The sequence below is a fragment of the Lactuca saligna genome, chromosome 5, assembly GCF_052625555.1.
Source record: "Lactuca saligna cultivar CGN05327 chromosome 5, ASM5262555v1, whole genome shotgun sequence".
NCBI lineage: Eukaryota > Viridiplantae > Streptophyta > Magnoliopsida > Asterales > Asteraceae > Lactuca > Lactuca saligna.
In genome coordinates, this window is record NC_136421.1 from 18,735,598 (window position 1) to 18,752,117 (window position 16,520).

The 16,520-nt window shown below is 36.7% G+C and overlaps 1 protein-coding gene across 1 annotated transcript; it reads left to right on the forward strand.

Moving 5' to 3' along the window:
* Positions 1 to 3,487: 3,487 nt before the first annotated feature.
* LOC144998008 (uncharacterized) lies at positions 3,488 to 6,832 on the forward strand. Its single transcript, XM_078957854.1, has 2 exons — positions 3,488 to 3,720; positions 4,643 to 6,832. The coding sequence occupies exon 2, from the start codon at positions 4,686 to 4,688 to the stop codon at positions 6,564 to 6,566; it is 1,881 nt and encodes a 626-aa protein (XP_078813980.1). The 5' UTR covers positions 3,488 to 3,720; positions 4,643 to 4,685; the 3' UTR covers positions 6,567 to 6,832.
* Positions 6,833 to 16,520: the final 9,688 nt, after the last annotated feature.

Genomic DNA, 16,520 nt, shown 5'->3' on the forward strand with positions numbered 1-16,520 from the left:
TGTTATATAATGAAAATACATTTCTTTAAGAAATGCTTTGATAAATTCTTATCATATTTTGTTATGGGAACAAATTCCGCAACCGTTTTCTTTAAACGATTACCCTAATTTTAAAATAAAGCATAAACAAATCGGTCTTTTTCTGGTCGTGAAATTGGGGATGTCACATAATGTAGCTCAAAATGATATGAGAGTGGCTTGCTAGCTGAGATGATGCACCAAAATGCCTTATCTTATTCATCAAGGCCTCAAATCACCAAAAAGGAGCTCAAATGTCAAAAATGGAGGATTAGGGTTTCCTGAGGGTGAAGGAATGTGATATAGGTAGAGGGTGTGCAAACCCTAACCCTCTCTTCCCTTAAATAGGGGGATAATCCCCAAAATTAGGGTTTTTGTACGTTAGGGCCATCATGTTGTGACCAAAAAATGGTCACGTTGTGACAACCAAATGAGATGCACGTTATTACGGGGTACCGTCACATCGTGACACACCAGTGCTCACGTTGTAGACCAATCTAAATACATTAACAAAACATATAACCAAAATTTTTACATCCATCCAAATGCATAAAAAGCATAAAAGTCTAATACCAAAACAAATTATAGTTTTAGATGAAAAGTAACACATCAAGATCAAATCAAATTACAGATTTTGAGACTTTGAAGCTTTAAATGCATGTTTCACGGTCACTTAGTAAATGCAATTCACTATCAACTTTATCCTCATTACAATATCTAAAAAAACAACATTAATGTTACGTAATATAGTAATAATAAACTAAAATTACAACAGTACATTAATATTTATAGAGAAAATGTAACCTTGTATTTGAGAAGCCAATTCATGTTGTTGCTCGTCAAACATATTTTTCAAATCATTGTATTTAAATTCTCCTTCCATCTTTTCTTCAACCACCCAAAAGTGTCAAACATATTTTTCAAATCATTGTATTTAAATTCTCCTTCCATCTTTTCTTCAACCACCCAAAAGTCCATATTATCGGTACATTCATAGTCATTAGGATTGTAAGATCTTTTTATCAACCTTGAGTCTATGAAACCATTCACAAAAAATATAAAAATAAAATAACATTGATAATAGATAAATATCTTATTACAATATAATGCACCTATTTTATAAATTCAAGTTGCAGTGCACAAATGCAATATCATTTAGCCTTTTATGTTCCAACTTATTCCTCTTTTTTGTGTGAATCATTTCAAAAACACTCCAATTACGTTCGCAACTAGAGGAAGATGTAGTCTAACTTAATATTCTAGTGTTAAATTCTTGGTTTTATATATTAATATGTATGTAGAAAAAAAATACACACAGTTTCAAAAAACTGGGTTGAATCGTTAACCAGTCACCAAACTAATTCAACTAAAAAAATTGGCTTTAAAAACATTTGTCTAAGTCCTATCATCACCGGTTTGAATTGTTTTGGTTGGTTCACTACAACTGGTTCAACTAAAATTTCAGAAAAAATTGTCAATTCTCTCCGACATCAAATTTAGCATAAAATCGATACTTAGTAATCTGATCGCTATTCTGGTTCCCAATTTCACCAGTTCAAACTGTCGATAATAGTAATTATAGATTTGTGGGTTCATTTTATTTGATATAAAGAGAAATAAATATGGATCTCACAAAACAGGGAATGAATAATGGACTTTTTTGTGGTTAAAAGTTAGTATTAAATGGATTCACTGTATAAAAATAATATTTTATTTTATTACTAATTATAAGTAATTTGTTATTATTTACAGAGGAAGATCAAAAACTATTTGTCAAGTGCAATCATTCGATCTCTTATAATAACCGTCAGAAAATAGGGTAGGAAAACAAATATTGGTAATCTAATATGTATATTTCAAGGTCCTTATATGGTTACTTTTCATGTTGATATTTCTTTCCTATAATGGTTGTGTTACATCAAAATTCCACGAGGAACACTCATAGTTTTAAGCACAAATCAGTATGTTCAGTTATGGAAAATGTACGGATTGTTATATTTTTATGAGAGAGTTATGAATATGGGAAAATGAATACATATACACATTTATTCGATAGTTGGATAAGATTGATGAAATATCGGATTCTACAATTAAAAACCGTGTCTAGAAAACTAGTCCTCAAATTGTCTTTTTGGAGTGGTAGGTTAGGGTGGATTTGTCACAAGCAACTTGGACTGCTAGCTTAAGTTTGAGCATACTTAGATTCCGTCTTTTTCTTCAACTTCGTTCGTTCAGATGATATTTCACAATTACATTCTAAGTCCAAAATTTTATAGAGGTTGCGAGTCATCGCCCTTTCACATCCACCTTTCATCGTGCTAAGTATCAAACTCATCTTATTTTCATATATCCAAGACTAAAGATCGATGATGTCTTTTTACAATAATTATAATGGATAAAATAATAATGCAAATGGAATGGATTCAAAATGATGTTACTGCATGGAGTTGGTTAATGATACTCGAACATGTACTTGTTTTGGGTGCCTATTTATTAACTGTGAGTCTATATGGATTGATTACAAGTTGAAATATGGTTAGGGCTCTTATGTGTCTTCAACTTATATTAAATATAGTTAAGCTCAATTTCGTAACATTTTCAGATTTTTTCTGCAGCTGCTGAAGCTGTTATCGGACTCGCTATTGTTTCATCAATTTATCGTAACAGAAAATCAACTCGTATAAATCAATAGAATTTGTTGAATATATAAACCATAACTTAAACATCATTGCATGACCTAAATCCATATATCATCATCATTTTTACGATAATAGTTATATCAGTTTATACGTGTAACCCTAATAATTTATACGTGTAACCCTAATAATTCACGCATAACAAACTGTATCTACATAAATGTAGCTATGCAACAATATTAACAAAAGCTAACAACATAATTAAATAAGTTATATGGATTATTCATTGTCATTCATTTTTTTGTTAGGAAATTTGTTATGGGGTCCGATAATTTTAACATATTTTTATTAATTAGTAATGGTTAATTGGTTAACCGGATAATATAACCGAAAATTTTGGTTAACAGAATACTTGTTAATATGATTTTTCGGTTTAGGTTTAGGTTGAAGAAATAAACGAACCGATAGTCTCGGTTAATCTTTCGAAATATGTTTTCGGATCAATTAACCATCCATGAAGACCCTATACCCCCATGAAATCTCATGTTAATATTTACAAGCTAATATAGTCATTTGGACCAGAGATCTTCCACCTGCTATTTCCATATGACTATAGAAATCATTTATTAAATTTTTAGGTAATTTTATGATTATATGAATCATTTATTAATTTTTAGGTATTTATTGAAAAGCATTAAAGAATTAGCTATATTTGTCTTTCTCGGGAAAAAAAAAAAAAAACAAAAAGTCCTAAATTTTTTTTGAAACAATACGGGATAATCTCACATATAAAATGGAGATGATGGCAACAAAATTTCAAAAGCTATGAAAACACACACCTGCTGGTTTTTCTTTCATCAATAGCTCTACGATAAAAACCACAAAGATTTATATTTTTTTGGTCGTTAACATGAATTTGTTTAGGGATTTGTGAAGAATTTAGGAAACTAGATTGTTCGTTTATGAAAATCATTGATCAGGAACAGTGAACAAACGCGATATAAAATCGGATTTTGGAGGAGATTTCCAGTGGCGCCTCCTCCGTTAGATTGGTTGAGTATTTTAGGTATTTTCTTCTTCATCTGTGCTCATTACTTGTTTTTATGAATATGATGAAGATAACTTTCTATACCCATATAGGCTGTTCGATTTTTGCTTGATTTGGAATGCTTATGGTTTATTGTTCTTTGAATATTTGCCCTTTTTGTTTGTGCATTTTAGGGTTTAAGAAAAAAAAATCTAGTGATGATTTTGATTCCGTTTTCGGTATGTTATATTATGTTTATCGGATCTGATGCGGCGGTTTGTTCAGTTTTTGCTAATTCAAGTTCATACGAGTTATTACATTTTTAGATAATCCATTTCACGATTCTAAAGAACGAAACCATTCAATGTTGAATGTATCGAGATTATTCTACTGATGTACGACAATCAATGAAGCTAATGTTACAACCCACAAGTTTAAATTCATCTTTACCCCAATCTGATTGCGATTTTGGGGAAGTTTATGTGATTCCTTAGTTTTGCTATAATCTAGCTGCATAAAATCTTCCCAATGATCAATTTAGTAGGCTTTTAGATACCACATTAATGTTTCGAGTCTTTATGAGGATATTTTGTTTGAATCGCTTAATTCATGGTTCTAATTCCTGACGTTTTACAATGTTAAGTTCTTGTCATCTGTTTCATTATACCATCAAATGAATCGACTACTTGTTTTGCAACTGTATTATGTTGATTTGTTTTCTTCTGTGTTCGATTCATCAACTTAGGGTACCTGTGACGCTTACACACAATCGTTCAGATATTCCACATGTTCTTTCATATCCCCTTTTGGTAGTTTCAACTTTCAATGGTCAATGTTCGTTTTTAGGGTTTCAAAATTGAGCCTATAAATAGGATGTTGGTTTGTACTTTGTATATATAACTTGATGCGTAATCATACTTCATGTCCTTATTTATTTATTTGTATATTTTTTTTGTATTAGGGCTTGCTCAATCAGAGGAAGACCCTCTACTCTGAATGCTGATATGGAATGCAATAAAGATGAAGCGCTTCGTGCTAAAGAGATATCTGAAGCAAAATTAATAGAAAAAGATTTTGTGGGTGCGAAAAAAATAGCACAAAAAGCTGATAAACTATTCCCAGGGCTTGAAGGTCTTTCACACCTCTTTCAGATTCTTGATGTTTACATTTCTTCAGAGAAGAAGATCAATGGAGTATCAGATTGGTATAGTGTTCTTGGTGTGGACCCCACAGCTGATGATGAAGCTATTAGAAGAAGTTACAGAAAACTAGCTCTCTCTCTTCACCCTGACAAAAACAAATCCATTGGAGCTGAAGGTGCTTTTAAGCTTGTATCTGAAGCATGGACAATATTAGCTGATAAAGGTAAAAAGAAAGCATATGACCAAAAACGAAACCCTAAACCAATTTACCAAAAAGTTTCCACCTCTACCCCTCCACCCACCACATTTTGGACTTCATGTACAAAATGCAAAATGCACTTTGAATACTTGAAAGTTTACCTCAACCAAAAGATCCTTTGCACCAATTGTCATGAGCCCTTTTGGGCTTTAGCAATATCACCCCCACCTGTAAATCTTCATCAAATGTGGCATCCTCCTCAAAACAAGAATCTCAATGCAAATCATCAATTTAAAAGACAACATGAAGTGGGATATCAGAGTCCAAATTCAGTTAAAGTTGATGGAATTGCAAAAAAGAGACGTGTAGTCGAACAGTCAACCGTGGAACGTGAAAAAGTCAACCTTTCTACACTCAACAAACTTAAGAATAGTGTGAGAGAATTGTCATCTGCAGAACTTCGTTCCATTTTGGTCTCAAAAGCCAGGAATGTAATCAACAAGAAATTGGACGAGTGGAGTGCAGAAGATGAAAAAGAAAAAGAAAAAGAAAAAGAAAAAGAAAAAGAAGTTATCAAGAAACAAGAAATCATTCCGAATGGTATGAGTAAGGTCAAAGATGTAAAAACACCATCAAAAGATAGCCTCGATGATGATGTTGATGATGATGATGATGATGATGATGACGACATGGACACCGATACAAAGGAGGAAACGGAAGCGATCTTAATGAGTGTCCCGGATCCCGATTTTCATGATTTCGATATGGACAGAAGCGAAAGGGCGTTTTCGGAAAACCAAGTTTGGGCAGCTTATGATGAAGATGATGGAATGCCTCGATACTATGCAATGATTCATAGTGTGATATCAAGGAAACCATTTAAGATGGAAATAAGTTGGTTGAATTCCAAATCCAATGCTGAATTAGGTCCAATTAATTGGGTCACATCAGGCTTTCCAAAAACAAGTGGCGATTTCCGAATCGGGAAACGTGAAATCAACACCTCACTAAATTCCTTCTCACACAAGGTTCATTGGGAAAAGGGCAAAAAGGGTATTATCCAAATCTACCCACGAAAACACGAAGTGTGGGCTGTTTATAAAAACTGGCATCCCGATTGGAACGAGTTCACTCCAGATGAAGCGATACATAAATACGACATGGTGGTAGTTCTTGAAGATTATGAAGAAGGGAAGGGTATAATGGTAAATCCACTGGTGAAAGTTGGTGGTTTCAAGTCTGTGTTCTATCAACAACATTCTGATGTTAAGGAAACGCGAATGATTCCTAAAGAGGAAATCTTTCGATTGTCTCATAAAGTACCTTATTATCTGCTAACAGGTGAAGAAGGTTCGAATGTTCCGAAAGGTTGCTTGGAGCTTGATCCTGCAGCGTTGCCATTGGAGCTGCTGAAGTCAACAGTTGAAGAGAAAGTCAATCCAGTGGAGGAGGTTAAAGGGATTCTAACATATGCTAGAAAAAGGGGGAAAAATGCAAAAATTGATACAGTTGAAGGGGTGGTTTTAGAAAATGATGGTAGATAGATGATAGATAAAAACTAAGAAGAGATGAGATGTTAGTTGACCTGAAGCAGTCGTTGATTTTGGACTCGAATGATACTTTGTTAGAAGCTAATTTTGTAGCAGGTCGACCTTTTTTTTTTTTTTTTTTTTTAACTTTTTTGCTTTTGCTGTAAAAACGTTTTAGTCTATGTTTTTTTTTTCTTTTTTTTTGGGGGTTAACTTGGAGACTTGTTATATATATACATGAAATCAATAGTTTCGTGGAGATGAACCATGTTTTGTTCTAATGAACGACTTAATTATTATCAAGCTTAAGAAACAAAGGTTTATCTTTAAATGTTGTATTTGGATAAGATACATGATGATGATTTCAGTTACAAATCTTTAGGTAAAGTATTTAACAAAATTATTTTCATATGGAAGGAAGAAAGAAGAAAAATACAAACTAATAAAAATAATACAAAATTTATATATTTAAATAAAAAATAATTATTTTGGATGGAAGCAAGGATATGTACATGTTAAAGAGTGGAAGTGGAAATAGATAATGGAATGAGATATGGTGGCAGGAAAGCCATTCATATTGGATATTTGGAAATTGATTATAACTTTACACTTTAACATATTTATCAACAAGGCCAATGTCATTTTCACTTGTCATGAGTGCTGGGCCCAAAACTTGTTTACTAGGCAAAACTGACTTTTATAGAATTAATTAATTAATTATTAATGTTTCAAATATATCTTAATATAGTAAAATAACTGAAAACTTGTAAATTATAATATTATTAGGGGGGTTGAACCAGTGGAACGAGGTTATTGATTTGTTAAAATTGTTCTTTTTCTTTTTTCACAACAACGACATAAACGGTGGTGGTAGTTAGAAGCTACGGGTAATTGCACTTTTTTTTGGGCAAGTCAATTAATTTGACAAAATGGATTTTAGTTGTGGGAGATTCTCCAATTTAACGAACAATTTGGTTATAACAGAGATGTGGGGTAAACAGTACAAAAGTTATCAAATTTATATAAAAATTTTAATTTAATATTGTGTTTTTTTTACTTAAATTTGACACTGTGTTTTTTAATTTTTTACAATTCGGACTACTTGACTGGTCAACCCGGTTACCTGCTAAATGACATGATGATGTGTTGGGTTTGATTACGTGAAATGTTGATGTTTCAAAATTGAATTTTCTCCCACAAAAGACACTAAGGTTTTTTTTTTGACGCTAAATTTAATTTTTCCTTTCAATTTTGATATTCTGTTTTTTATTCCAAACTGAACATTATTTTTTCAATTTCGTTTAATGTTGATAATTTTTCATTTAAACTGTATAAATATATTTTAATACATTTTAAACCACATAAATATATATTTTTTTTCATTTAAAAACCATACTTTAGTATAAATACAATGTTTTTTTTTAATATTCAAACCATAATTTTATGTATAGATATGTATTGTTATATAAAAACCGTATTTTATATTAAATATGTAATATTAAAATGAGTTTGGAGGTTTAGAGACATATATTTGATCAAGGCGCAGATGTCAAGTTTGCAACCAGTGAAATTTTTACATCTTATTCGAAGTTTATGGTTAGTTTGGTTTTAATGATGTAACTAATGCGTATTTATATATTATGATTTGAATGTTAAAAATAAACTTGTATTTAAATAAAAATGTGGTTTTTAAACGAAAAAAATGTATTTATACGGTTTAAAATGTAATAGAAAAATATATTTATATGGTTTCAAATGGAAAATGGTCAAAATTGAACAAAAATTGAAAAATGATGTTTGATTTGGAACAAAAAAATAGGGTGTCAAAATTGAAATAAAAAATTAAATTTATTGTCAACATCGAAAAAAGTAAAAATTTAGTGTATTTTGTGGGAAAAAAAAATCAATTTTGATACGTCAGCATGTCACGTTATTAAAACTGACACGTCATCATGTCACATCAGGAGGTAACCAAGTTGACCGGTTAAGTAGTCAGAATTATAAAAAAAAATTAGAAAACATAGTGTTAAATTTAAAAAAAAAATATATATAATTAGAATTTTTATGTAAACTTAATGTTTTTTTGTAGTATTTACCCAATAAATATATTGGCTTGGAGAAAAAAGGTTGAAAAAACTTTCAACTAAGGCCAATCTAATTATCCAAACAAACGTCAAATTAAGAAGAATTATCGTTTGTGTGTAATTTTTAGAGTTTCTAGATTGTTCGTCTCAAGCCTTTATACAAAAAAATTTCTTGATGTAGTTTCATGGACGATATGAAAATTTTGTAATAGTGGTTTTTGGAGCGGTTGTAACAACCCGTTATTTCAAGTCAGTAAAGATCGAGTCATGTAACCTCCTTGAGAAAGGAAATAGAATATGAAGTATTCAAAAACTCTATTTGGAGTACACTATGTGGTAGTTATCGTCCTAAGGTTTCCAAACATATAAATAACACAAAAATCCGAGTTATAACGAAGAAGTTATGCTCATTATAAGTTTTCCGACAAAAAAAAAAAAAAACAGCAATACAAAGTTGCGTAAAAACGCAAAGTCTCAATAAAACACTTTCTGACCTTAGGTGTCTAAATGAAAGTCATAGATATCGTTAAACTACAAACATGCATAAAAAGAACGCTCAAATCGGACATCATATGAATAAGTTATGAATTTTTAAAGAAATTCCTTAAACACGTCACTTTAATAAATAAATAATAAAAATAATTTCGGAATTTGCCAACGGAATCTAAATGAAAGTTGTAGATCGTAGTCTCACCTTCACGGGGATATAAAGAACGCCAAAAACGGAGTTCGTATGAGGGAGATATGAATTTTTGAAGTTTGATAATTAATTTATATATAATTTTTATTCAAAATTCGGTATTATCCGAAGAGGAGTCAGCCTAGGGCTATAGTACGCGCCGCGTACCCTAGTACGCCCCGCGTACTGAGAGGCCACGGCCTCGGATCGTCCACGTCGCCCCTATGCGAGCTATCCCTCTCCCGTCCCATCCGAGACGCTGCAGCCGAGGAAGCGGTCAGCAATGACGTCCCGTACGCGCCGCGTACGGGAGTACGCCCCGCGTACGCAAGCTGATCCGCCCCCCTATAAAAGGGATGCAAGGGCTCCCGAGAAAAGGGCTCATTCTCTCTCATTTCTCTTGCGTTTTTCCTCGTTTTCCGTGCTCGTACTACCCCGAAGCCCTGGTCGCTTCGTGCAAGATCCGAAGGTCGATTTTCTCCCGAGGAATCCCGAGATTTCCGAGGAAAATCCATTTCCCGAGACGAAACTCTGCCGTTTTTCCATCTCGCTATCTTCAAGTTGTCAAGTGAGTTCATACCCCTTTCTAACACACTTTAAATACATTTTTAAATACTTTTACACTCTTTTAGGGGGGGAATACAAGTAAACATACGGTTATTATCGTGTATTTTATAAAGTTTCACTTCACTTATATTATCAAATAAACCACTTGGAACTCATTACTATTATGGAAAACTCTTGTCATACTTTGTGTGCATTAGACTTATACGAAGCATATAATGATCTTTCATTGTTAAATCGTTTTATACATTCTAAAAACTTATGATTTTGCTTTATCAAACATTGTGAAAAAGGATAAACTTTGCATACAAAACTATCACTTTAATATAGACTTAATTGAGAATCCATGAGACGCGTACATCTTCAAACGTTACTTTTCTTTATTAGAAAGTACTGCAGTAAGTCCTGTCTATAACCAGAATCTCCCACGACGAGAACGTGTCAAATGTGTATAGATCTATACGGGAAGTCATGATCCCGCACCCTGACTGTTAGCTACAGTCCGTCTTTTGGGGTGACAGTTGTCATAGCACTGCGACGCCTGAAGAACGTCATTACAGGCATATTATGTTTAGTATGGTTATAAAACTCATCGGATATACAATTATTATGATATTCAGTTTTGATGAACGAGTAGCTATTAAAACTATTCTTCATCCAACCGGTTCGATCTTCGCGTAGTTTTATTATATATAAAACTATGACACAACTTACGAGAAACGTCGGTTTCTTGCAAATTTTCGGTCTTAGAGACTGCCATTTTGTGTGAGGAAAATAAGGGTTTTTCCTGCATACAAACCAAACAACTAATAGGAAAATAAGGGATTTTCCCGGTGCAATCATTTACAACTTGTAACACGAATATTTATATGCATTCCATACTTTTATAAGAAAATAAGGGTTTTCTTGGAAAACACAACAACTCGTATCTCAACCATTAGGGAAAATATGGGATTTTCTGGATCTAATGCTTTCATTTTCAATACAACAAATCACAACTCTTTACATTTTGAAAAGCTACGTTTTCTTGGAAAACACAACTCGTATCTCAACCATTAGGGAAAATATGGGATTTTCTGGATCTAATGCTTTCATTTTCAATACAACAAATCACAACTCTTTACATTTTGAAAAGCTACGTTTACTGGAAAACATACACCCATTTTGGAATGGCATCCAATTTTTCTAAATTACTTATGGACTCACCAACTTAATTGTTGACACTTTTTCTTTGAAATAACTTGTATTCTCAGGAAATCGCTAAGCAGGTTGGGAATCAACTTTTGGGATTAACGCGCTGGTGTTAATTACTTCTTTTGAATGATGTTTATGTATTTATCTTTTGAACATGTAATGAATACAAGTATGTAAACATCTTGCAAAATTACTATATATGGTGGTGTGTACTTTCCTTTCTATGAACTGTTATGATATTGAACATGATGTCCTCCGCCCCCGAACGTTTCCGCCGTTCTGGTTTGGGGGTGTGACAGATTGGTATCAGAGCATTGTTTATAGGGAATTAAGTATATCAAAACCATTTCTTTTTGGTATACAACTATAAACTCAACTGGGTAAAAACACTCTCAGTAAGAGTCATACTTTTAAAAATTTAATTTTTATTTAGTTTTTGTAAAGTAGGCATGCATTCATTTCATATCAACAACATGGTCATTATCATAATTAAAACAACATTGAAGTATTATATATCGGTTGTGCAGTGCAGGTATGCCTTGGGACATGTAATCGGAACTGGGAAGGATATAGCCTGATCAACTATATTTGTCCAAGAGCCGACTAAACATATGCCAAGGAGTGTCTGTAATGGACAACAAATTTTAAAATTTCCAAAAGCATATCACTAAAGAATATTGAGGGTGTATTCGAGTGCCGTCAACCATTAAACTCGAGAGTAAGTTTCATGTGCTCTAACTTATAGTAAACTTTTAACCCTATTCTCGTACAGTCTAAATGGCGGGATTCCATCACCCCAATGACCCCTACTACCCCAACCAAGGTAATGGTGGGTGGATCGAAGCAGATTCTGAAGAAGACGAAGAGCCTATAGATTTGGAGGCAGGGGATGACTCTGGCACGGATTCGGAGCCAGAAATTATAAATCCACCAATCCTACAACCTCTCGTCCACGTGAGGAATTTCCAAGGACCCACTCCAGTGTGGGGAAGTCACCTCCATCATTGGAGCCAACAACAAAGCTTACGCCCTCCTTACGGCATGTGCCGAGACTTTTATGATGTGAGAGGCGGGGGATCAACCGATCGCGCACTTCCGGTCATGGTTGGCAAACTCGCCAACCAGTGCTATCAATCTGGAGTGCAAGCCAACCGAATCCGAGAGATCAATGTGGATGTGAAAATTCACACGGCCGATATCAACCGCCTAGAGTTGATGCAGAACGACATCCACATTCGCGCCGAAGCGTTTCAAGCACAAGCAAACGCGGCCTTCGCAGAATTAAGAGAACAACAAGCTGCGTTTGATAGACGCCTCATGGGGTCGAAGCAGTCCAACACAGAGTCGAGCTCTAAACGCAAGGAGCACCGCAAGTAGTACTTGCCCAACTCTCAAATTTTGTTATAAACTAGGACTTCGGATAAAAGTATTATTTTCTTTAAAAATTTTCCGTAACCGGAGGCCTTTAGAGAGGCCAAGAAATTTTGTCTAGACCCCGCTGTAACACAACTATATGTTTAATATATATAAGGGTATACCGCTTTTCTTACCGTTGTTAATCATGCGCAAATAGTTCGATTCATTGGTGCATCTATTCAAACTTTACTTTCAAGCTTAAAACATTGTGTCAGTTAAACTCAACTTCCTAGAACTATTAGAAGTTCATTCAATATCATTCAACTTTGAACTGCCAAAACTTATAATTTTCTTCCATATTTTTCTTTTGGCAGCAAGATGCCTCCTCGTCCAAACCTAAGGCCCAGGCCGGGCACGGCACCACCACCACCTCCACCACCAGCTTATGATCCGGCCATGGTTCAGGCTGCTATCACGGCAGCAGTAACTGCAGCCCTCTCGCAAATAAACTCCCAAGGGAATGGAGGGGCGGGAAGCAGCACGAATCATCCAAATCATGGCACTGGTCATGGCCAAGGAAGAGAATGTACCTACAAGGAGTTCTCTAACGCTAAGCCAAAAACTTTTAATGGAACAGGAGGAGTCATTGCACTAATGCAATGGTTCGAAAAGACCGAAACGGTCTTCGAGATCTGCTCATGCCTAGAAGCAAGCAAAGTCAAGTTCGCTGCCTGCACCTTTGTAGATCGAGCCCTCACTTGGTGGAAAAGCCATGTGAATTCAGTGACGCTCACTGTCGCCAACGCCATGAGTTGGGACGACCTAAAGGTTCTACTACTGGAAGAATACTGCCCAAGGGGCGAAGTACAAAAGCTTGAGCAGGAGCTCTGGAATCTGAAAATGACTGGGTCTGACCTAATCACCTACACCGCTAGGTTCAACGACCTCGCTGCACTGTGCCCTACCATGGTCAACCCAGAATCAAAGAAGGTTGAAAGGTACATTTGGGGGTTGTCACCCCAGATTCAAGGGCATGTCCTAGCTTCCGGCCCTGCTACCTACAACAGTGCTAAGCGCCTGGCCCAGCGACTCATCGACCACGGAGTAAAACCCAGTATCATTTCGACAACCGCAAATCCACCTAGGGAAACTCAGGGCCAAAGTAAGACTTGGAACAAAAGGAGGGGACAAACTCTCCAGGAAAACCCCAGGAAACAACAAGTGATAGCGACCCACGCTATTACTGTACCTGTGAACCCTACCCCCACAAGCTCATACATTGGGAAACTTCCTAAATGCAACCGATGCAGTTTCCACCACCACGATCCTTGCTCCAATCTTCAATGCACCAACTGTAATAAAAAGGGACATACAGCCCGCTATTGCAAAGGGCCAATCCAACCATCCGTTCCCACCACTAATACCGGGGTAAACCGCGCCTGCTTCGAGTGCGGAGACACAGGGCACTACCGCAAGTACTGCCCAAGGGTAAACAACCGGAATACCGGTGGAAGGGGCCGAGTTTTCGCAATGGGACAGGATGAAGCCATTGCGGACCCTACAGTTGTTACGGGTACGTTCCTTCTCGATAACTCGTATGCATGCATTTTGTTTGATAGTGGCGCGGAAAGGAGTTTTGTGAGTCACGGCTTTAAAGGCCTGTTGAAATCAATACCACAGTCATTGAGTGAACCATTCATAGTAGAAATGGCCAACGGGAAAACCGAAGGCACTAAGGAGGTATACTTAAATTGCACCCTAACTTTAAATGATCATCCATTCTCAATCAACCTCGTGCCAGTCTCGATTAAGAGTTTTGATGTCATCATTGGCATGGATTGGCTGAGTTCTCATCATGCGGACATTCTATGTTACGATAAGGCCGTTCGCCTTAATCTGCCAACCGGCGAAACTTTCGTTATCTTGGGCGACAAACCAAGTACCACTCTTCGTATCATCTCAAGTATCCAAGCTCAGAAATGCCTACGCAAGGAGTGTCACGCGTTCTTGGCACATGTTGTGGATGTGAAACGCAAAGTCCAAGATATCAAGAGTGTGCCCGACGTACGCGATTTTCCTGATGTTTTTCCCGAGGACCTTCTAGGAATACCACCTGCGAGGCAAGTGGAGTTCCGAATCGATCTGGTTCCCGGAGCTACCCCAGTAGCCAAAGCACCCTATCGATTAGCCCCGGCAGAAATGCAAGAGCTATCCAGCCAACTGAATGAACTACTGGGAAAAGGATTCATCAGGCTGAGCTTCTCACCATGGGGAGCACCTGTACTGTTCGTGAAAAAGAAGGATGGATCATTCAGAATGTGCATCGACTACCGAGAACTCAACAAACTTACCATCAAGAACCGATACCCCCTACCCCGAATCGATGACTTGTTCGACCAACTCCAAGGAGCCAACTACTTCTCCAAGATCGATCTGAGGTCGGGATATCACCAGCTGCGAGTCCTGGAGAGTGATATCTCCAAGACGGCTTTCCGAACACGATACGGACATTACGAATTCGTAGTGATGCCGTTCGGGCTAACCAATGCCCCGGCCGTATTCATGGATCTAATGAATCGGGTATGTCGTCCATTCTTGGATAAATTCGTGATAGTATTCATAGACGACATACTCATTTATTCAAAGAATAAAGAAGAGCATGGTCAACATCTGAGGCAAGTGCTAGAGACGTTACGGACTGAGAGACTGTATGCAAAATTCTCAAAATGTGAATTTTGGATTAGAAAGGTGGACTTTCTCGGTCACGTGGTCAGCAAGGAAGGGATCCACGTGGATCCATAAAAAATTAAGGCTATCAAAAACTGGTCTGCGCCAACTACACCAACATAAATTCGCCAATTCCTAGGCCTGACTGGTTATTATCGAAGGTTCATCCAGAATTTCTCCGGCATCGCAAAGCCTCTTACCGCCTTAACCCAGAAAGGTGTGACCTACAATTGGGGAGAAAAACAAGATTCTGCATTTCAGACTTTGAAATAGGCCCTTTGCAGTGCGCCCATCCTTTCTCTCCCAGAAGGGACCGAAGATTTTGTAGTATATTGCGACGCTTCGAAGCAAGGGCTGGGCTGTGTACTAATGCAGAGGGGAAAGGTTATTGCATATGCCTCACGACAACTAAAAACGCATGAGGTCAATTACACCACTCATGATTTAGAGCTTGGGGCGGTGGTCTTCGCTCTTAAAATCTGGAGACACTACCTATATGGTACCAAATGCACTATCTTTACAGACCACAAGAGCCTACAACACATCTTCAACCAGAAGGAGTTGAACATGAGGCAGCGACGTTGGGTCGAATTACTCAACGACTACGAATGTGAGATTCGCTATCATCCAGGAAAGGCTAATGTCGTGGCAGATGCCCTTAGCCGTAAGGAGTACTCTGGCCGAAGAGTGAAGTCATTAGCCATGTCAATCCATTCGCACCTGTCGACACAGGTCAAGGAAGCTCAGATAGAGTCCCTGAAACCCGAAAACGTGACAAGTGAGACCCTTAGGGGAATGGACAAGAATTTAGAAATAAAGAGTGACGGAGCACGCTACCTCATGAACCGAATATGGACGCCCAAGTTTGGTGGACTTAGAGAGGTAGTTATGAGCGAGGCACACAAGACTCCATACTCCGTACACCCCGGGTCAGACAAGATGTATCAAGATCTCAAACAACTCTACTGGTGGCCAAACATGAAAGCAGAGGTCGCTACATATGTGAGCAAGTGTTTGACTTGCGCCAAGATCAAAATAGAACACCAGAAACCCTCAGGACTACTCCAACAACCTGAAATTCCTGAGTGGAAATGGGAGCAGATTTCCATGGACTTCATAACGAAACTGCCCAAAGCTCAGGGTGGCCAAGATACTATTTGGGTAATCGTCGATAGATTAACCAAGTCCGCTCATTTCCTACCGATCAAGGAAACTGATAAAATGGAAAAGCTATCGAGAATCTACATCCGAGAGATTGTACGACTCCATGGAGTGCCAATGTCTATCATCTCGGATAGAGACAGCAGATTCACGTCTAGGTTCTGGCAATCATTGCAAAAATCCATGGGAACAAGATTGGACATG

What these genes read in the sequence shown, in the direction of transcription:
- LOC144998008 (XM_078957854.1), top strand. Translation starts at nt 4,686, where the DNA reads ATGGAATGCAATAAAGATGAAGCGCTTCGTGCTAAAGAGATATCTGAA.